Here is a 22,210-nt window from a genome sequence, read left to right as displayed (position 1 = left end):
CACTTTCCCATACTCAAAACATCTTCCATTACTGTTGGGCATTTGTCACAACTAATGAACCAATACTGATACATCCTTATCAACTAAAGTACATAGTTTCTCCAGATTTCCTTAGTTTTTACCCTATGTCCTTGTTTGGCTCCAGAGTTTCATCCAAGATCCCACATTACATTTACTGCTCATGGCTCCTTAGGGATGTCTTGACTGTGACCATTTCTCAAAAGTTCCTTATTTTAGATAACCTTGACAGTTCTGATCAGATCTTTTGTAGAATGTTCTGCAATGATAAAGGGGACATTTTTATCACATGACTGATCGCTGTCCATGTTGACCTTGATTACCTGGTTGAGGTTGTGTTTGTCAGATTTCTCCAGTGTGAGATTACTGTTTTCCTGTCTCCATGCTGTGCTCTTCAGAAGGAAGCCACAAACACAGTGACAGTCAACTCAAAAATAATCAATTGTTTAAAGAGCAAATGAGTCTCTGGACATATGAATAAACACGTAGCTTCAGGGCTAGGGGAGGTGATAATCTTGCTATTATGCACTGTTCGCACTGTAGTGAAAATACTGTGCCCCGTTCTAGGTCCAACCTTTCAGGGAAAAATTAATTGGATCCCATTCTGAGAAAGACCAGGCTGCTAAGGATCCTTGAAATCCTATACAACTCATAAGATATGAGACCTTTTTGGAACTAATGATAATTGTGGAATTTAGACATCTTCACCCCACACATGTCAATGACACAACAAAGTCTTGATCCAGCCTCAACTTCTGGTTGTCTTCTCCTGGTGTTTTCCCCTACCACTGTGTGAAATAGAGAATGAGATATAAAATACATACACAATTACAAATCAACACTCAAAACATTAGTTATCATCTGAAAGGGTGAAGATCAAAAAACTTGTGTTACCAGCAATATGGCCCTCATGTCCATGAGATGACCTGTTATTACCTTTCCCACCCTGTCCATACCTTGAAGTTTGGGTTACAGTGATATCAACACATGGTCATTCCCTAGTTGGTGAAACTCCATTAACATTCCACGCTCACCATCATGATATGTTCTTCAGTTACTACAACAACATGATTTTTTAAGTGTTTGAACTCTTAACAATGAGGCTGCTTCAGACACTCTGTGCCAGATGAGTCATATTATGAGGTCTATTAAGGGGCAGTTAAGAGACTTGAGGACTCTCCACCAGGAGAAGGAAGAGATCAGTTTTCAAATATCTGAAAGAAGTAAGGACTAGATGTGGTCTGTGACTCCAAGTGGCAAAGAAAGGACAGATTGCATGATGAAACCTGGTCTAGAGGAGAACTTTCTAATAATGTCCTCAACTGGAATATCAGCCTTCAAAGGCTTTGAGGTGTACTGACAATAGACAAGATGACCACTTGGTGGAGTTGTTACAGAGAGAATCCAATGGGAAGTTACTTCAAATTCCTTTCTAAACTCAAGGGCCACTTGTTCTAAGAAAGTGTTCATTCTAGGATTCTCAGCAATGTTTTTTTGTTGTTTTGTGTTTTTGGCCCGGATTAGGAAATCCTCTCTTTTGGGTAAGATATCTTGTCTTCAGAGTGCCTTTTGGAAGGCATCTCTGCCAGCAGAAGGAAGTAGAGCACGTTGACCTGTTGGCATCATTAGCGAGGATGACTTGATCCAATTGGCTCCTTCCCCTGGGGAAGCTAAGAACAAGCTTGCAAAAAATGGGACACTTTCAAGCAAGGATGGCCTTAAGGACAGCTCTAATACAGCTCCTTAAGGAGACGAATAAGAGAAGAGATACTATCAGCTCAGCCAGTTGGAGGAAGTCCTCAGTCAGAGGCAGAATAGCCCTCAGACCAGGACCTTAAGGTCATCATTCAGGGGTCAGAAGAGGTTGGGACAGTTCTCACTGGAAAATTCTGCAACTCCATCTGTGTTCCTAGTTGGTAAAAAGCCTTCCTTTTCCCCACCATCCAGCTCTACTAGTCTCTGCTCCTATGGCAGCTACTCCCCAAGGTCAGAACTGGGTTCATATTATTTACTGCTGAATTCCCCCATGACTGGTTCAGAATCTGCCACCTAGAAGGCACTCAGTAAAGATTTGCTCTTTCCTTTACACATTCAACAGATGTTGATTATGTACATGCAATGTGACAAGCACTAGGCTAGGCATCTGGTGCACAGTGAATTAAAAAAAAAAAAAAAAAACCCCAATACGATTCTTGCCCTCATGAAATTCATGGTCTTGTAGTGAAGACAGAACAGTCTTAAAAATAAACTGTGTTCAGAATTTATGAATGGACCTAACTATAAGGAAGGGGTGAATATGGGGGAGATGAGAGAGATTCAGGCTGGGTGGTGAGAAGTGGCATGGAAGTAGATGTCCAAAGGGAAGAGCTATGTGGTAAACTGAATGAAGAAATGAATATATGACTTTGGGACTGGTGAGAACCTTTCCCTCTGCCCAGGAGAAAAGGGCTAGGAGGCAAAGTGTGTTCCCAACAGTGAGGAGCTGCTGCCCTCCTGTCAGTGCCAGGCACCTGGCTATGTGGGTGGCTCAGTTGGTTGAGTGTTCATCTCTTAGTTTTGACTCAGGTCATGATCTCAGGGTTATGAGATCAATCCCCACTTCAGGCTCCATGCTCAGCACAGAGTCTGCTTGGGATTGTCTCCCTCTGCCTCTGCTCCTCCCCTCCCCTCACTGGTGCATTCTCTCAAATAAATAAATAAATCTAAAAAAAAAAAAAAAAAAAAACCCAAACCCTAGGGGCTGGGTTCCCTTTCTTTAGAAGAGGAAGTGGAGCCACAGGAAGGGCTAGTAAGTGGCAGAGTCAGGATTTGAACTCAGTTCCATGAGGCTTTACAACTCACCATCTTATTATTTGTGCACTCCCTGACCCGTTAAAGGGCAAGAAGCATCCTTACTTAGACTTCCATGTTGTAGAAGTTTTTTCCCTTCTCCTAGGGAGCCCCAGGACTGAGTAGCTGAGAAGTCAAGTGGGCTGCCACCAGGAGAAGATTTGCTCCATTTTCGTGGTGTGATGCACGCATCAGGAAACCCACAAAGGTATTTGGTCCCAGTCCCAGTGTGGGAGCCACTAGGAAAGTGCCAAGGCCCACAGCAAAGAGTTGTATAACTTATCCTGCACCCTCACCTAGAAAGCTATATGATACCAGAGCCATCCTGACTCAATCCTTCTGGGATGGTGAGGCCATGAGGCCCAGTAGAGGTCCCCTCACTGGGATGGGTGTGAACACAGCCCACGGGAGGGAATGGGGTGTACGTAAGGATGGAGATCTCAGGTCCACCAAGGGAATTCCAAATCCTCATCCTGATGCTTCCTGGCCTGGAGCCAGCAACATCCCCCCACCTCAGGTGTCCATGTGTTTGGGAGGGTAGACAAGAGGTGCTACTGCCCCACACAAGACCCCTGTAAGGGCTCTGTTGTCACCCTATACAGTTCCACCATATGGTAACATAAACAGATCATCGCTTCCCACCTGGGCTCCCTTGGGCCTGGAGATAGCCCGGAGCCCAGGAGGGCAGCCTTCAGAACTGTACTGGCCAATGGCAGAGGAGCCAATGCTCATCTGAGGTCAGAGATTATTTCCCCAACTCCCTGTCCAAAATTCTCTCTACCTTCATGTAAGATAGACTGCAGGGAACATTTCCTCCAAATTCCTGCCTTCCCCATCCCATCCGTAACTGGAGTCCTTGGCCTCCTCTTGGCCTCTCAGCCCATGCTAACTTCAGCCATATTTGGGGACAAGTATATATTCCATTGGGGACTTTATTCTACTCCTGAAGTTCTTCCTTACTTATCTAAAAAGCACGAATTGGGCGCCTGGGTGGTTCAGTCAGATAAGTATCTGACTCTTGATTTCGGCTCAGGTCATGATCTCAGGGTCCTGGGATCAAGCCCCTCATCAGGTTCCCCCCACTCAGTGGGGAGGCTGCTTGAGGATTCTTTCTTGCTCTCCCTCTGCTCCTCCCCCTGCTCTCTCTCTCTCTCTCTCTAATAAATAAATAAAATCTTAAAAAAAGAAAAAGCATGAATTGCCAGAATTTATGAGACTCCTTCTAGTGTGCCAGGCAGGATGAGCTAGGTGCTTTACCTTGGTATTTTTATTATTTTACAGCTGAGAAGGGGGTCAAGGGACATTCGAGACACATGACTTCCTAGTTAGTTAAGTGGCATGACTCAGGTGAGATTTGAATACCAGTAATCTGACCTCCAAATGAGGCTTTTCTTGTCTCTCCAGCTACACCAACACCTAGCCTTTATCAGAACGCTGGTGCCTCCCAGCGAGGTACCCAGCACAGATAAAATATGTCCTAAGCCCAGAGGCGGTGATCTCTAGGGCTGTCAGTGTTGTCACTGGTGGTCAATAAGATGTCAAGGCTCCAGACTATGGACTTCTGAGCCAGTGGGTCGTGGGCATGGCCAGGATCCACTGCTCTTTCATAAGGGATGTACCCTGTGCCCTCATACCCTCTCCCAGCCACAGTTTTCCTCTCTGTAAATGAGCATAGTAATCCACCTTGAAGTGTTTCATGAGGTTCAAACAAGGCTAATGCAGGGGAGGACTAGCACATTACATACTGACTGTGTTTTATTTTTTTGTCTAAAGCAGGCTGTAGAGTGGCTCAGAGCCATTGAAACAAGGCTGCTTGACTCCACTACTGTGTGATCTTGAGCAAGTCTCTCTCTCTCTTTTTTTTAATTTTCCAAGATTTTATTTATTTATTCATGAAAGACACAGAGAGAGAGGCAGAGACATAGGCAGAGGGAGAAGCAGGCTCCCTGCAGGGAGCCCAATGTGGGACTCGATCCCAGAACCCCAGGATCACACTCTGAGCCAAAGGCAGACGCTCAACCACTGAGCCACCCAGGCATCTCTCTCTCTCTCTCTCTTTTAAAAAATATTTTACTCATTTATTTGAGAGACAAAAAGAGAATACAAGCAGGGGACAGGCAGAGGGAGAAGCAGACTCTCCGCTGAGCAGGGAGCCTCATGTGGGTGGGACTCCATCCCAGGACCCTGAGATCATGACCTGAGCCAAAGACAGACGCTTCACCGACTGAGCCAGCCAGGTGCCTTGAGCAAATCTCTTGACCTCTTTGTGCCTCAGTGTCCTCTCTTGTAAAATCACTATAAAGGTAGAACCTCCCTCATAAAGATACTGGATTCAAGAGACTGAGCGTATTGACTGCTGAGTGCCAATGCCTGGAGAAGAGCATGGCAGAGAATAGGGTCTCAATAAAGAGAATGACTGAATAAGTAGCAAAATGTGGCCCCTGACACAAATGAGCCCAAGTAGATATTGACCATTATAATTGCATTATCATTGCTCTTATCTCTGCCTGGCATGCCTCCCTTCTGGCAAGACCAGAACACTTTCCATCTGCCAAGACTCTTCCTCTGTATTCTATAGGGATATAGAATCTCCATCCAACACTTCAGCCCGACGCAGGTGGGAGATGGCGTGCAGACACAAACAAAATCAGATGGCCCTCCCCTTCCAGATCTTCTGGACGTCACTGGTTGCCTGTATTTACACACACGCACGCACCTCCTCCTGCCCCCTCCCTTGCCCCCAATCCAAGAAAGAACTTGATTGACAGTTATCTCCCAGGCTCCTAAAGAAGACATTTCCTATGGGACAAAGGTTTTTTGCTTCACTGTTCAGGATGGAGTCTGTCAATTATTACCCAACTAGTTTTCTCACCAGAGGTCATGAAAGAATAATGTGTGTGTGTCTGTTGTGAGTGAGTATGTGTATGTGTCATGTGTGCAGGTGGCGTCAGGGGAGCTATTGAATATGAAGTGCTCTGGTATTTATATGAAACTGCTCACTGGTTTCAATGACCCATCAGGAAATATGTGCTTGTATGAGTGTGCTTAATCCACGCTCATTTGAAGTGGGCCGGTGCTGCTTTCTCCCCCTCCCTCCTCGTCTCTCTGTTCATATAACCGGGCTGCCTCCAGACAGCCTTTGCCCACTTGCCTCGCCGGTCCTGAGCACACAAAGGTGCAGCACGTCTCTGAGAATGAGTACCTTCTCGGAGACGGTGTGGCTCTGCCTGGCTGTCACCGTAGTGCTGGGAGGACTAGCTCTTGGCAATCTCAGAAAGATCCCAGGGCAGATGAGGAGAAAGGTGGTCTGCCTGGCGGGCCTCTGGGGAGGGGCTTACCTGCTGTTCAGCCTGTCCCTCTCCTGGGGCTTGATCCTCTTCTTCCTGTCCTGTGTCCTCACCTACACTTACTTGTCTGGTCAAGAGTTGTTACCTGTGGATCAAAAGGCGGTGCTCATCACAGGTAAGTGCACGGCTGGGCAATTCTCACTCAGGGCAGGATCTGGCACTTGCGTGGCCTTCGCAGGACTTTTTTCAAATCGGGTTTAAAGATAAAATCTTGGCATGGAGTAAATGAAGGCACATCCCCACGTGTCTTTCACTACAGTGTTTTGGTTTGCTTTTTTTCACGAGATGAACTTGAAGACGCTGGTGGTAGGAGGGGACAGAAGGTGAAGTGCACCTAAATTACAATTTTGTTCATTTCCCAGGATAAACATGAATAAGTAAAACTCTGGTATTTCACGTGTTTTGTTGTACTCAGGAAAGCCTCATAGCTTTTTTTTTAGGCTTAAACAGAATTTTGCTCAGAGATTAATGCTTGGCTGTGTTCTAGGCTTGGGGTCTTACTCCTTAGATGTGCAAGAAAGTTTGCAAAGTTTGCCTCTCTTTGTACTTTGCTGTATTTTTTAAATATCGAAGGGACTCTTACCCTGGTTGGAAATTTTGCAATCTGCCTGGCTGCTATCAAGAAAATGTGCCTCATCTCAACCTTTTGTCTTCAAATCTGTCATTAGGTTCTTAATGTTTCTTAATTGGATCAAGCTGGCAGTATGTCCAGGAGGCAGTTGCTTGTTAGCTCAGCTGCCAGCATTTTTCTTTCTTTGTGTTTCTTTTTCCACTGCAAGTGTGAAGCCAAATTAAATTCCTCTGTGTTGTAAAACTGGTTTGTTTGGTTGTGAAGTTTGAGCTTGGATGGGGCTTTACTTAGGGTTACCCATCGATATCCTAACTCAGAAAGAAAGTCCTGCCAAGATGAGGCATCTGCTGCAGAAGTATTTGCCCACATGCTGACCCAAGGCTGTGACCCCCTAGTATGAAAGCAAACTTGGGGTGTGGATGGAAGCAAATCAGGGCTCTTCTTGTTTCACTGATAAGTGGGCCGTCACATGACTTGTACATTTTGCCTTTTACGTTAACCCAATAATGAAATTCTCTTTTAAGATAAAGTGCAAATTGGCACTTGTTGGGAGTTTTGGAATGCTATGGAAAACCAGCTTCTTCAATGGGGGAAAAGAAATACACCAAACAGTTCCAAGGTAGAAAATACAGTTGATCAATAGGATGTTTCTCTACATGGATGTCTAGTATAGTCTGGAGGCACGCATCTAGAAGACTGGGTGGGTTTTCCACTTTTTCACTAGAATTCTTATGGTGGGCTAAGTGAAAAGCAGTCCTAGCAGTCTAAAATCCTCTGTTCTATGTGTCATAACAAGTACCCATGGTCTTCAGAATAATTCCAAGTCTTTATTTATTGTGCTTTCCTACTTGCGCAAAAGACAACAAAATAATTAAGCATGTTCAAAACAAAACAAAACAAAACCAGCCATACTGTGCTTGATGAGAATGGGACACAATCTCTTGGAGGTCTAAATAGTCCTGGAAAATAAATTTCAGGGAGTGGTACTTCTCAGGCTAATAAGTAAAAATACTAAATCTTGGGGTAAACTCTGGTAAACTTCAAGGTGACTGAGAAAACAGGAATTCTCTCTTGCTTATTTATCTTCTCAATGTGCTTCATCCTCTGCTTTTGAAGATGCAGGCATGCAGAAATGCACAAAATACACACCCAAGTCAGTTAGCCTACATTAGCCATTGAAATGTCCAGATCGGTGTTTTGTTGTGTGTAAAAGTACTGATTCAATTAGAGACTCAAGTCCAGTAACTAATCTCTCCATGAAATGCTTAGCAATGAGAAAGCTTAGAATTAAGAAAGGAGCTGTACCCATTTAAGGGCAACTGAAATGTCTCCTTAGGGTTCTTTTTCATTTTCATGAGGAATGCCACAGGTTCAGTATAATTCTAGAGACGGTGTCAAGACCTTTGTACTAAATGGAGAAATTTAAAATGAATTCATCTAGTCAGACCAGAACTCATTAAAGAAGTCACCATGACTTGAAATAATAATCTTTGTTTCAGGTTGGCCTATGTTATAAATCGCTATGCATTTTAGTGTGGTTAGGTGGTGGGGGAAGGAAGACGTGTCACAGTGTCTCATCAAAAGCCTTGCATTTTATTCCTTTAACTGACATTCAAGATTTGGAAACTTCTTTTAAAGAAATAATCTGAAATATGGAAAAAGGGTAGACACAAAACAAAATGGCATATTGACAAATTTATTCAGTGCCATCATTACAATAATGAAATATCAAGAGCAATAAAAATGGTGACAGGTAATGGCCTATCCCTCTGGTGTAACAATGGACAAGCATTAAAGATGACAACCACGTGACTGTGTCACAAAATGGAAAATTGGGCTATGGGAGACCCAGGGGATCCAGGTGTTTGAATAAGACTGTATCCAGGTCAGGGCACCTGGGTGGCTCAGATGGTTAAGCATCTGCCTTCAGCTCAGGTCCTGATCTCAGGGTCCTAATATCAAGCCCTGTGTCAGGCTCCTGGCTCAGCAGGGAGTCTGCCTCTCCCTCTGCCTCTGCCTCTCCCCCTGCTCATGCTCTTTCTCTGTCTCTGTCTCAAATGAATAAATAAAAAAAAAATCTTTAATTAAAAAAAAAAAAGACTGTACCTATGTCACAGGGATAGGAAAACCCTTAGGGAAATTGTGAATGGCTGTATTCCAGCATCCGGATTTGTTTTCTCCCCTAAAATTCCTTCAATTCCTTTTATAATGAAAACATTTTAAGAAGAGATCATGTTAAAAGGATGAAGTCCATTTTAGTGCCTATTTAATTAGGAACCCAGGATAGGACAATTACAAAGACAAGTTCAAAAAAATAACCTTTTTCTTTGAGTCAGTTATTTCATTTTGCTAAAATAGTCAAAGTTCTTTTGTCTCAGAGACATATAATAGTAGTAAGAAGAAATACGCAAGCATAGAGCTTTTGAAATGCCATGTTTGTCTTCAAGGCACCTGAAGCTACAGTAGCCATTCAATTTTTTAAATGTGAAAGTAGTGAAGAGCAGGCCCATATGATTGCAATAGCATTTCAAACACAATACAGTGGAGAAAATGTTGAAGTCTAACAGGCTTGGGTTTGAATCCTGCATTTAGCTTGCCCTTGGCTGCATTCTCCAGAAGCAGGGCTTGAGATGAGGGTGTGTGGGAAAGGGATTTATTAGGAACCTTTCCAAGGGACATTGGTTCCGGATTAGGGAAATGGGCAGGGCAGGGGAGCCAGCCTAGCTGGGGTGCAGCCTCAAGGGAAGCTGTCTGAGAGTCAGGTTGACTTACTCTCCTGGGCTGATCTGGAGGCAGTGGGGGTCACATATGAGAGCTCTCCCCATTGGGGGCCAGGGAGCTGTAGTCCCAATGCCCTCACACCTATTAGTCATTGGTTAAGTAAGGGCTGTCACCCTGCCTCGGTGGTGGGGAGGAGGGAAGGCTTAAACTCCCAGCACTTGTGACTTCCCACGGCCACTGGCAAAGTGAGCTCTGGTGTCCTGGGGCAGCCCTAGACAAAGTCCCAGGTACTGGCTGCTAAGAGTGGAGTACTCCATGGAGTGGAGCACACAAAAATGGCCAAGGCAATATGACATTACCTGTTACATACCTCTTAGTAGCTGTGTGACCGACCATTGGTATCCAGCTTTGGGCTTTTGAACTTGTGCTTTCTCCTCTATAGACTGGGAGTGACAGTACTCTCTCTCTCTCTCTCTGTCTCTCCCTCTTTCTCTCTCATAATGGCATTCGTGGATGAGACCGAGGGAAGGGAAAGAAGGAGGGAGGGAGGTGATTTTATGCATTAGGTGATAAGGGGAAAGGTTGAAGAGTGGGGCTTGGTAGAACAGAAAGAACATAAAAAGAAAAATCTGACCAAGAAACGGAGAGAAGAAATATTCATGTGTTTATACAACAACTATTTATTGAGTGCTCAGTATATGTGGTGTTCTGGGGGAAGAAAAGTAAGGACCGCAATTGCTATGTTATCAAGTGAGTGGATCAAAGTTCCCAGTTTCCCTTGACCTTTGACCACTGGTTTCTCCTCCTCCTCTGAGGTGGTGCATTAACCTTCTCAGCCTACCCTTTGACCTAGGTGGAAATCGCAAAGGTAACTTTGATTTTCTGCCCTCAGGCCTTTCATGCAGGGGACTCCATCTTTCCCACCTACCTTAATTCAGCATCCACTGGGTGCTGGACACACCTTGAGGGCTTCACAGTCTGCTGGGAGAGGCGTGGCCATACCTAAGTGTGGCTGTGCATTGGAACAAAGGTGCCTTCAGGATTCCCGAGTGCCTAGAGCCCAGGGGTGGGCGAGGCTGTAGTGCTGGAGGCTATGGAAAGCTTGACAAAAGAGGAACCTCATTAGGAATTAAAAAGTAGCTTTCTAGAGGGAAAATTGGAAGGTTTTCCAGGCTAATAATTGGTTCAGCAACTACTACATAAACAACTACTACTCATTAAAACTTGTTGAATTGGATAATTTTTAATTGGAATTTTCAAAACAGCGTAAAATGGGGGTTGGACAAAATTTGGAAGAATGTGGAAGTCCTTATTTAGGCTTCAAACAAAGGGTCCTAGTTGGATAGTGACCCCTTATGGGACTTATTAAGTAGTCTAATTAAGGTTCTAAAAGTTAATACTATTGGCATCCTCTTGGGATTTGGGCTCCTTTGGATTTAACATTAGATTACTAAAATAGTTAAATATTGACAGTGGGCCATGGGATGAAGAAATAATATCTCTGTGCTCAGAGTTTTACATTTTATATTTGATCCTTACAACCCTAATAACTTACATTTTCTGAATGTGTCCAAAGTCATTGAGCTACTAAGTAGCAGAGGTGGGCTAAAACCAGATCAGACTCACCTGCCATCCAAAGCCATGCTCTTAACCATTGTCATTAACAGTGTTACTAACTAGCCACACTGTCTAGGCTATAAAATGTGTTCATTTAATCAGCAAGTAAATGTTGAAGATCTATTCTGTTCATAAAACTCTGCTTGATGCGGAACTTAGCAATTGATTGGATGCAAGAGATCCAGATGATAGAAGATAAAATGAAGGGACCATGGAGACAGATAGGGATGTTTGGAAAGGATAATGATTTCAGAGATGCCACATGGTGAATTGACTTCAGGTTTGATTTTGAGGGCAGGGGGCAGCACAAGTGGAAAGTCATTGGCAGTTGGAAATACAGAACGAAACCTTGGTGAAGCTTAGGGAAGAAACCTGGAGGAACATGAGCCACATAGTTATGGTTAATGCTGCAAGGGAAGAGGTCTTTGAAGTATATAGTAAGGAATCATGCCCAGCATCAGGCTCCCTGCTGATCATGGAGCTTCTCCTTCCGCCCCTCCCTTTGCTTATGCTTGTGTGTATGTGTGCATATGCTCTCTCTTTCTGAAATAAATAAAATCCTTTTTAAAGATGAAGTATATAGTAAGGAATCAATATGGTCTGCAGTGAGCCTATAATCCAGTCTATTTCATTTAAAAAAAATATGAGCATATATCCTGTTCTATCATTCAGTTTAAGCTTTACCTTAGCCTTCTACAAAGATGCCTAAAAAGGTATTGCTAACCCAGGTATGTTGTAGAAGTTGGAATCGCGATATTGTTAGGCATTCTAGATGGAGTGTTTTGTTTTGTTTTTTTTTTAAGATTTTATTTATTTATTCATGAGAGACATAGGCAGAGGGAGAAGCAGGCTCCCCGCAGGGATCCTGATGCCGGACTCCATCCTGGAACTCCCAGGATCACCCTGAGCCAAAGGCAGATGCTCAACCTCTAAGCCACCCAGATGTCCCTACCTAGATGGAGTGTTTTGACTGAGGAATGAAAATCCCCCCCAAATGTATTGTAAGCTGATTGAAGGCAGGAGCCAGGTCTCTTTTATAGCCATGTCCTCCTTCTCGGTCTCTGAGCCCACTAGAACTAATACAGTGCTAATAGGTGAATGAGCCTTAAGTGAACAAAGCAAGCTGGTGTAACGTCCTCCCCCCTCTTTGTGGTTATTGGTTAGATACAGTAGTATTGTCCCAATCTGCCCACTGGCTTCGGTACTTATCTCTACTGGTTCCTTTTGCTAGGGTCACTCGTGTAGAAAGGACAGAATAGCACGGCCAAGCTCTGAAGGCTCCATTGTTCTACGGTGACTTAATTGTTGGCTTGTTCTGGACAGACCTTTGTGATGACTTGGTTCTAAGTATGCACCTGTCTACCCAGGATGTGGTGCAAACAGAACATCCCCTGGCACTGATCAGGCTATTGAAACTGCTTTCCCAAGGGAAAAAGTTGGACGCTGATGTCCTAGTCACCAGAACTTGGCTTCCACTCCAGCACTGCTGACCGTATTCTCCTTCTTGACATGGCCTCCTTTGCCTTCTAGGACACTGCATTCCATGCTTCTCTCTCCTGCTCTGTCCCCAGACTCCTCCAAGCTCCACTTCCTATCTCTCCCATAAGAGGCCCCTACGACTCTCCCTGTCTGTTTTCTCCCACTCCACTCTCTACCATGGAGGTCCCACTTGCTCCTGTGATCTCAACAGTCTCCATATGAGACCTTCTGGCTCACATTCCCAGGATTTTAAGCTAGAACTTTAAATCTGGCATATTCTAAAACAAACTTATCATGTTCTCCTCTGATCCTTTTCCTTTTTCTTAACTTTTCTGGTTCTCACCTTTCTCCCAACTCTCTCTCTTCTACCTCTTTCCCATCCCTGCTTGCACTTCTTTATGTCACCACATCCTCCCTTACTGATGATTTCTTCATGAGGTCATCTTCCTTGGCCTAGCCTCCCATATGCCAGCACCCCCTACCCCCAAGTTCCCTGCATTTCCAACCTCATACTCTCTTGTAGTTTCCATGGATGGCTTCCTTTGCCACCTGTATTTGGGTTATGATTAGTCTTGTTCTGCCCAGATTTGTTTCCTGCACTCTGTGGTACATACCTACTCCTTCCTATCTCCTCCTAAATATACAAGAGTCCACCTGTTCCTGACTGCACTCGAAACTGTCCCTGAAATCCTGCCATCAGCCCAATACTCCCTACTCTGTTGATGGTGCTATCATCATCCACCATCTGCCTAAGTCAAGAATTCACAGCCACCTTTGAATCTTTCCATTGATCCACCCAAATCAGAAACTGGAGAGTTCTCCTTGACTCTTTCCTCTTTCTACTTCGTCCAACCAGTCTTTTATTCATAACTCAGTGACCTTTCCCTGCTTTTTGAATTTTTCCCTTCCTTTTTGTTTCACTGCCACTCTCTGTGTTCAAACTTTTCAGTGGACTCTTGTAATAGTGTCTTAGTCATTTTCACTGCCTCTCATTTCTCCATCCTCATCCTGCAGCCTGAATAATGCTTTTCTAGAATAAAGCTAACCAGTCCACACTTCCCCATTAAAATCCTTCTATTTCCCTATGAAATCTGAATGTCTTATGTGCAAATGTTCTTGACAATAGAGATCATATTATATACTACTTCTCTACTCCCCAAATTTCTGGGAAAGTAGTGGATATCTAGTAGCTATTCAAAAGTTGTAAGCTATCTAAGCCACTGTACTTTATTTCTTTTTTCAAAGATTTTATTTATTTATTCATGAGAGACACAGAGAGAGGCAGAGACACAGGCAGAGAGAGAAGCAGGCTCCATGCAGGGAGCCCGATGTGAGACTCGATCCTGGGACTCCAGAATCATGCCCTGGGCCAAAGGCAGGTGCTCAACCGCTGAGCCACCCAGGCGTCCCAGCCACTGTACTTTAAGAAAAAAAAAAAAAAGTCCTACCTTTTGATATAAGTCAAGAGTTGCCAGGGAGGTAAAACCTGAAGTTTTCAGAGGGTTCGTGGTACAAATAAGTTATTATCTCAAAAAATGATAAAAAAAATGATCAAATTATCTTTGCCTATACCCTCAAGGTCATAGGCACCTTGTCCATTTGTTTATGTCAGTATCTTAACCTTAATTACCCTGCAGACTTTGGAATCTCCTATTTATGCCCTAAAGTTGAACCCTTTCTAGGTACTATTCCTTTGCCCCATCCCCCACCTTCTTGACTTTGGTGTTTGATGCTAGGCTCTCTGAGTCCAGAATTAGATTAGATCATAGGGTGTCAGCATGTATGTACTAGGACATGGTATGGGAAAAGGTTCTGAGGCAAGGCCACTGGCATCCAGTTAGTGGGTAGCTAGTTCTGTTGTATGTGATCAAACAGAGATAAGCAGATGACCTGGAATGAGGGAAATCAGTAAATCCAGGCCCTCAAGAGGACAAGATGGGGGCAAAGTGATGGAGTGGAGTGGAGCAGTGATGGAGTAGAGTGAGGGGAACCAGTCCAGCCTGTATGATCCAGTGACCCCTGGGACGTCCATCCCACCTATCATCATCACAAAGTGGTGTCTCTCCTTTTTAATACAGGATTCACTACATGCAATACTCTGGCACTCCCTGACTCCTCCACATCACAAGATTCTTCCTCTGTGCTCAGAAATACCAGCTTCCATCGACTTCACACCATAATCCAGACATTGGAAAGATACGTGTTCACTGAAAAACAATTCTGAAATTCAAGAACAGAAGCCATTAAGAACTTTGTGTGCAGAGGACTCAAGGTCCTGGATCAGGGGCATTTTAATTTGAGTAAGTGCCCAACATGGTCTTAGATTGAATAGAACCCAGATTCTACTTTTATGGGTCAAACTATCTGATAGATCACCTGAAACACTGGGAAGGAACTGGTTTTCATTGAATCCTATTTTCTAAAGACTTGTGTTTACTGAGGTCCTGAGGCCTACAGAGTCAAATCAAACCTAGGCATCATTAAGAGGGTGACTAAAGGGGTGCCTGGGTGGCTCAGTTGGTTAAGCCTCTGGCTCTTAATTTTGGCTCAAGTCATGCTCTCAGGGTCATAAGATTGAGCCCCACATCAGACTCTAAGCTGGGTGTAAAGCCTGCTTAGGATTCTCTCTGTGTCTCCTTCTGCCCCTCTCCCTCTCCCTTTCCCTCTCTTAAGAAAAAAAAAAAAAAAAAAAAGATGATGATTAAATTAGAAAGAAAACCAAAACATATGTGCATCTAATTGCAGGTCTGGTCACTGTCATTTGGGATAGGAAGGAGGGTGCAGTGGTTAAGACTACACACTCAAGACATAGACCTATCTGGCTACCAACTCATGCCTCACCATTCACTAGCTTTCTGACCTAGGACAAATAAATTAACCTCTGAACTTCAGTTTCTTTATCTGTACAATGGAGCTAATCATAAGACTGATCTCACTGAGATTATTGTCGGGATGGAATCAAATAGCACACATAAAGGGCCATCTGTAGGTGGTGATTCTCATCCTGAGCCAAACAGAGCTGTCTGAGGGTGCTGATCAGATAGAGGATGAGGTTGCTAAAAGAGCCCTCCAACTCTGAAAAGAGAAGAAAGAGTGAGCATGATTGTAACAGGCCCTGGAATATGAGACAGAGGAAATCACTCCCTCAGATACCTCCCTCCCAACACGCACACCTTTTCTCACTTAGGGTTTGAGAAGAAGCTTTAGGATAAGCCACAAAACTGTGTGTTCACACACAGATAGTAAACCAGTAAGTCATCTTAGGGGAATATCATAATAGGAAAACAGTGTAGGGGTTGGGGTTTCACTGCATCCTGTTGCCCAGCTTGGGTTTGGCTACATGCGAGGGGTTTCCCCTGGCCTACTCCCCTCATTACAGGTCAGTTATGATATTGGGGAGGGGAGAAGTAGTGAGGGGAAAAGCATTCCACTCTGCCACTGTGGGGTTTACAGAACCAATCATCTCCCAGTGTTCTCTTCAGGATTATCCCTTTCATCCAGTGCAGTTGTTTGAATAGCCACAGTGATGGAAAGCTCACTACCTTTTCAGGAAAAGCATTCTACTCCTATATAATGGTAATAGTTGTAAATATCTTCCTTCTAATGAGCCAAAATATGCCTCCTTGGAACAATGCATTTAGTTCTGCCTGTGGGAATCACATAATCTAATTAAAGCACTCTTGCATGAGAGCCCTTGAAAGATATGAACTGTGTCATATCATGGCCAAATCTGCTTTGAACTAAATCTTCTCATTCCTTTTTACCATTCCCCCCATGGCTGGGTTTCCAGAACTTTCATTACTCTACTCAGTCTTCTCTGGACCATTTCCAGTTTCTTGACATTCCTTTGAGATGTTGACTCAGACTTAACATCATATTCCATCTTGGTATGAACAACACAAACCAGACTAGAGCTAATGAAGTAAAATGAAATCAGAATGAGTGCGAGGTTCTTCATCGGATGTTGCTTTGTTTGGTGAGGTCAATCCATGACAATCTCTTCTCCCTTGCTGTGTTCTGAACTGATTGAGATAGAGAAGCAAGGCAGGTGGGGATGGAGACATCAGCTTTATTTCCAACAGAAGCACTGGAGAAAGTGTCTTGGATGTGTGGGGTTCATGGTGCAAGACAGGGCTTTGAAAAGTCTCAAGCCTCACATAAGGAAGGACTTGGGCCGAATGGCTATGCCTTCCCAGCCCAATAGCACTGACATTTTTGCCAGCTAGGAGATCCCGAGGAAGAGGAGAAAGCTTCCATGTGACAACCTGGCCTCTTGAGCTCTCTGGTCTACTTCTCAGTCCTGATTGCTCTGAAGTGGTGAGTTTGTGAATTGTTCTGAATTGTCCTTTTGGCTCTTCTGCTAGAGAAAGAAGAGATCTTTGCATCAACTGAAATATTCTTGTTCTGTTCTGTCAAACTCAACAGATACTTTGCTCTACTTCCTCAGGGGAGGAGAGACAGAACACAGAGAAGGGCCAGGAGTGTCACGCTGATAGATATCCTGCCATATTGAAGGGGGCATAGGAAGTGGAGAAGAAGTGCCCCCCTTACTATTAGGCTCTGAAAACCAGCTCTCTGGATGGAGGATACTGTCTCAAAATTGCAGCTTGTGTGACAGAGGTCCAAGGAAGTGTGACTACAAACTTAAATGAGGTCAAGGGTGAGCTGTTTGCCCACAGTCTCCTCCCCTCCACCCCCCCCAACAGAAACATATACACACAGGTAACTGGGTGGCTCAGTTGGTTGGGTGTCCAATTCTTGGTTTCACCTTAGGTAATGATCTCATGGGTCATGAGATGGAGCCCTGTGCTGGGCTCTGCACTCAGTGAGAGTCTGCTTGAGATTCTCTCTCTCTGCCTCTCCCTCACTCCTGCGTGTGCATGCTCTATCTCAAATAAAGAACTAAATCTTTAAAAAAAAAAAAAGAGTAATACACATACAAACTTCACTCTTAAGATGTACCACATCCAAATGAAAGCATTAGACTACTCACTGGCTCTGGGCTCTTGAACAAGCTACTTCATCCCTTTGACATTAATTTTCCTCATATAAAAGGTGGAATCCTGATTGCATTGGATTCTTCTCAGGATTAAATAAGATCATGATATATGTATGCTGCATGGCACATAGTATATGCTTCACGAAATATAATGAGTTTTCCCTTTTCCTCATCATGTCCTGTCTAATAATCCTCTTGGCAAAGGAGACATACAAAAAAGGAGGAGTTTGGTAGTTCTATCTTCCATACTATTCATGAATGTCAGCTCACTGCCCCATTCAGTGGTGCCCTGCTCCTTTGTTCATTTGTATTATGACAATTCATTGACTAGTTAGTCCTCTTTTTGTGATTAGCTGACTTTTGCAGGCCTGTCTAATCTGGGTTTTTGCCTACAAATGCCTTTCCTTCTTTCTTTTCTTTTCTTTTCTTTTCTTTTCTTTTCTTTTCTTTTCTTTTCTTTCTTTTCTTTTCTTTTTTCTTTCTTTTCTTTTCTTTTCTTTTTTCTTTTCTTTTCTCTTCTTTCTCTTCTCTTCTCTTCTCTCTTTTCTTTTCTTTTCCTTTCTTTCTTTTTTAAGATTTTATTTATCTATTCATGAGAGACACACACACACACACAGGGTGAGAGAGAGAGAGAGGCAGAGACATAGGCAGAGGGAGAAACAGGCTCCATGCAGGGAGCCTGACATGGGACTGGATCCTGGGTCCTCAGGCCCCGGGTGGAAGGCGGCGCTAAACCGCTGAGCCACCCGGCCTGCCTTACAGATGCTTTTCCTATAGGTAAGGCTTCTCATGCATGGAGACCCTTCTTCCTGTGCCATATCTACCTGGTGCTCTCACCCTGTAAGGTCTGGCCTAATCTAAGTGTTCCTTGGGTAACCACTCTGGCCTTTTGAATTTTCTCCCTTGATTCTTTTCAGTCTTAACCCTTTCCTCTGAGGTGTCTTTTAAGTTTTTCTATTGGAGAAAGAGTCTTTTGAGGGCACTGAGTTATGAAGATCTTGCTTTGGGTAAAATGTTCAGCGGCCACCTTTTCTTCTGAGTCTCCATTTGTGCTCAAGCTGTGATGGGGGTGGTGGTGCTGAGGGATGAGTGTATGAAACCAATCTGAGCTGTGGCAGGAGACACAGCTGCTGGTTTACATGGTTCATGTTTTTTATTTTGTTTTGTTTTTTACCTAATGAATTAAAATTTATTTTAAAAGGTAAAGTTTAATGTATCCTTTGAAAAAATGAAAATTCAAAAGTCATAGAATTAAGTAATGAGTCTTCAGCATTCTAAATCTTTTCTAACAGTAATTAAAGTAGTGGTAATGTTTTACCCTTATAAAAATGTCACAGAATTCAAGTCACATCTTGGATCCTCAACTGATTCAAGTGTCTCATCTTACACAATCAGGATTTGGTCAGTTTCAAGAGAAAATTCCTCCAGATATGCTACCCTTGAGTTGTCCAATAACGTGGTCCATCAGCTCACACAGTGGATAGCTGGCTGCTCTGGCAATTGCAGAGCAATCGGTTGTTCCGGCCTTTGGTCATTTTTATGTAGCCATTTCAGCTCCATTCTGGACCCCGACTGTTCTTGACAATCCAGAGTTTATTGTTATTTGAATCTGTTCCTTCAAAGCCAGAGCCAACCACCAGGACACCATGATTCGGGTCTTTGTGGCTGTGGTCTGGATCATAATAATCAATGCCTGATTTATACAACTGGAATGACTGGTGGTCTGCATCAATAGCAACAGATGTGCCCTACCACTGCCCTTTTCACAGGCATTGACCCAGTTCATGTTTAATTAACCACGTGTTGATTGTCTACTGTGTACACTTGAGATATGATGGATACACGAGATAGACAAGGTTTTTGCCCTCATGAAGCTTAACTCTAGTGGAGGCAGGCATAAAACAAATGAACCAATAGATAAGGTACTGATGGCACTGCAGACTTTGAAGGCATGGATAATGGTTTTACTGTACTACTAAGAGCTATCTTTTATTGGAGGCTTCTATGTGTCAGGCGCTGAGATTAGCATTTCCATACCTAATTGCATTTAATTCTTACAGACACCTTACCAGATCATTTTTAAACATATGAAAACATTTAAGTATGCAAAAAATAGAATATTGACAACATGCCCAATAGGGGTATTCTAGAACAACCATACTTGAGGGATTAATGAGATCATTTCTATTGCTAATCCCATTCAGAGATGAAGAAACTGAGGCTTTCAAGAGAGCACATAACTAAGGTCAGATAACATAAAATATGTCAGCAGCAGTGCTAGAGTTCAAGGGGTGGCACAAACAGTGCAGACGGGAATGACAGGTGTGCCCCCTGAGGGAAAGGGTCGGAGACTGCCAAGTATTTCTGCTAAGCTGCCCCAAGCAGTTTCTGGCTTTCACATCCAGACCCAGGGTCTTATGGTAAAGCTGGCTTTCAGCAATAAAAGGAGGACTCTGTCACCTTGCCTTGGCAGCTCCAGACAACCCTAAGGATTGAACAACCAGGGACTTCCCTGGGGTTGCTCTCCATAGCAGGGCTATTTGTGTCCAATGAGAAGCCATTAGTGTCCTGTGCAAGACACCTTCTCATTTCTCACGGAGTCAGTCACCATTCTCCAAATAATCGCAGCTGTGCCCAGGGGCTGTCACTTGGCTACCTTCCAGTTATTACTTCAAACCTACTTTGTGTATTGTTGAGCTGTATGAAGTTTTTGGTAATGTGGAAGGGGAATTAGAATCCATTCACTCGTTATTTCATGAATGATTATTGAGCATTCTGTGCTAGGTACTGGGAATACATGACAAATAGCATGCATTCATTACATGGAATAAACTTCTAGTAAGTGGGAGAGGTAGGAAGAAACCAGGACATTACAAGGCAATACAATATGTGAGAGTCCAGAGAAATGGGTAGAGTAAGAGGAGAGAGGACCACCCAGGAGGCTGGGGCAGAGGCCATGGTTTTGAACAAGTAGTGAATTAAATATGGTGGGAGAACCAGACAACTTACTGGGTCATTGGATCTAGCTAGAGAAGAAGAGAAAAGATCCACTACATACTTTCCCTCCTGTAACCTTCATCAAAGCCTCACTAACAGACAGTATGTCCTCCATGAGGGCAGCAATGTGTAAAGCATGGTGCCCACAACAGGCTCAAGAAATGAATTCATGAATAAATGAATGTAGAGAATAATTCCGAGGGTCTGCGAATGATTCTCACAACTAAGAAATAATAGATTTTGAGAGACTGAGGAGGACATGCTGACTTTGAAGAAAATATAAAGGCTTTTGTTTGAGAATGTTAAATTTGAGATACCAAGGTTCTATCCAGCTGGAGACATCCAGATGGATTTGGAGAAATGAGGCTTAAAATCCAAGAATGAGCCCAAGTCTGGAGATACCATTAGGTTCATCTTCCACATAGGTGGGATAAATGAAACTCCAGAAGCTAAAATGACATGTGAGAGAAAAGTATAGAGTTTAGGACAGTGGAGGAAGTGAGCAGTGGAATCCACCTGAATTTACAGGATAGGAGGTGGAAGGTAGGCGTATAATATTATAGGGTTCCAAGGAAGAGAAAGTTTCCAAGGAAAAGAGTGATAAAGAACATTCAATATGAAGGACAGATTGAATGAGATGACAAGATAACTCTGGATTCAGTGCCCCAGGAAGCACTAATTGGAGAGAATTGCTTTAGTAAGGTGTCTGAGAGAGAGCCCCAATGCAAAGATGGTGGGGAGATAGTGTTAATGGGCAACCCTGGAATTTTGACAACACTGGTGGAAAATGCAAGAAGCAGGATGGGACATTAGCTTTAGGGTATAGTAAGATCAAAAGAAGAAATGTGGGGGATGGAGAAATTTGGGGGAGTGATTTTGGAGGGAAGGACTCAGTGAAGAAGACAATGACAGTGGAAAATAAAGTAGGAAGCTGTCATCCAAGGGATAAAGAAAAAGTAGAAGCCATGAGTATCTCAGCTTTTATTCTAGTTGTTTTACAAGACGAAAATGCAAAACTATTGGTTAAAAAGGCAGTTTACTTACACCGCGAATCTTCAGTAGTTTGTGATGCCAGTTATGGTTATAGGGTAGTTATGAGAATAAAGTGAAATAAGGCATGCCAAATGCTTAATATGGCACCTGGCTGCATAGTACACAATCAGTGACTGCTACTCAGGAAACTGGAGGAGACAAAAGACAATAAAGCAATCAGAGGGTGCATCACGGTGGAAATAATCCCAGTTATTTCCTGGGCTGGAACAGGTAGTCTCCACGTTGGGCTCTTATCTCTTTATTCCAATCAAGTTAAATTAGAGCTCTCCTATTGATGGCCCTTTCATCACCTTTATCAACCTTTATGAGTGTTTGTTTAATATCTTCTTCCCCCTAGGGGCTTGCTTTTGGTTTTGCTATAGCTATCTTGTCCCAGATTGCAATTCTGTGCTATTCCTGAATAAATCCCTTTTTGTTAGTAAAAAATTTAAAAACCTCCTTCCTCCTAAAACAAGTCTTGACTGAGAAATGTTTCTTCTCAGGGGACATATTAGCATTGTCTGAAGATATTTTGGTTGTCATAACTCAGAGGCATGAGAACATGCTATTGGCATCTAGTGGGTGGAAATCCGTACAGCA

At 43.4% G+C, this 22,210-nt stretch overlaps 1 protein-coding gene across 4 annotated transcripts in view; it reads left to right on the top strand.

Moving 5' to 3' along the window:
• The first annotated feature begins 5,717 nt into the window (after positions 1-5,717).
• The window catches only part of HSD17B2 (hydroxysteroid 17-beta dehydrogenase 2), an 87,196-nt gene continuing 70,703 nt past the window's right edge, over positions 5,718-22,210 (top strand). Inside the window, exon 1 of one of the 4 annotated variants that reach the window (XM_038538186.1) lies at positions 5,718-6,309. In XM_038538186.1, coding sequence (XP_038394114.1) covers positions 5,856-6,309 — 454 coding nt within the window. In that variant the 5' untranslated portion in view covers positions 5,718-5,855. The remainder of the gene's footprint in view (positions 6,310-22,210) is intronic. The other 3 variants (XM_038538187.1, XM_038538185.1, XM_038538184.1) reach the window with 3 other exon arrangements.

The sequence above is a fragment of the Canis lupus genome, chromosome 5 (assembly GCF_011100685.1).
Source record: "Canis lupus familiaris isolate Mischka breed German Shepherd chromosome 5, alternate assembly UU_Cfam_GSD_1.0, whole genome shotgun sequence".
Classification (NCBI taxonomy): Eukaryota; Metazoa; Chordata; class Mammalia; order Carnivora; family Canidae; genus Canis; species Canis lupus.
Note: the sequence above shows the minus strand (reverse complement) of the source record. Positions and strands in the feature narration are given on the sequence as shown.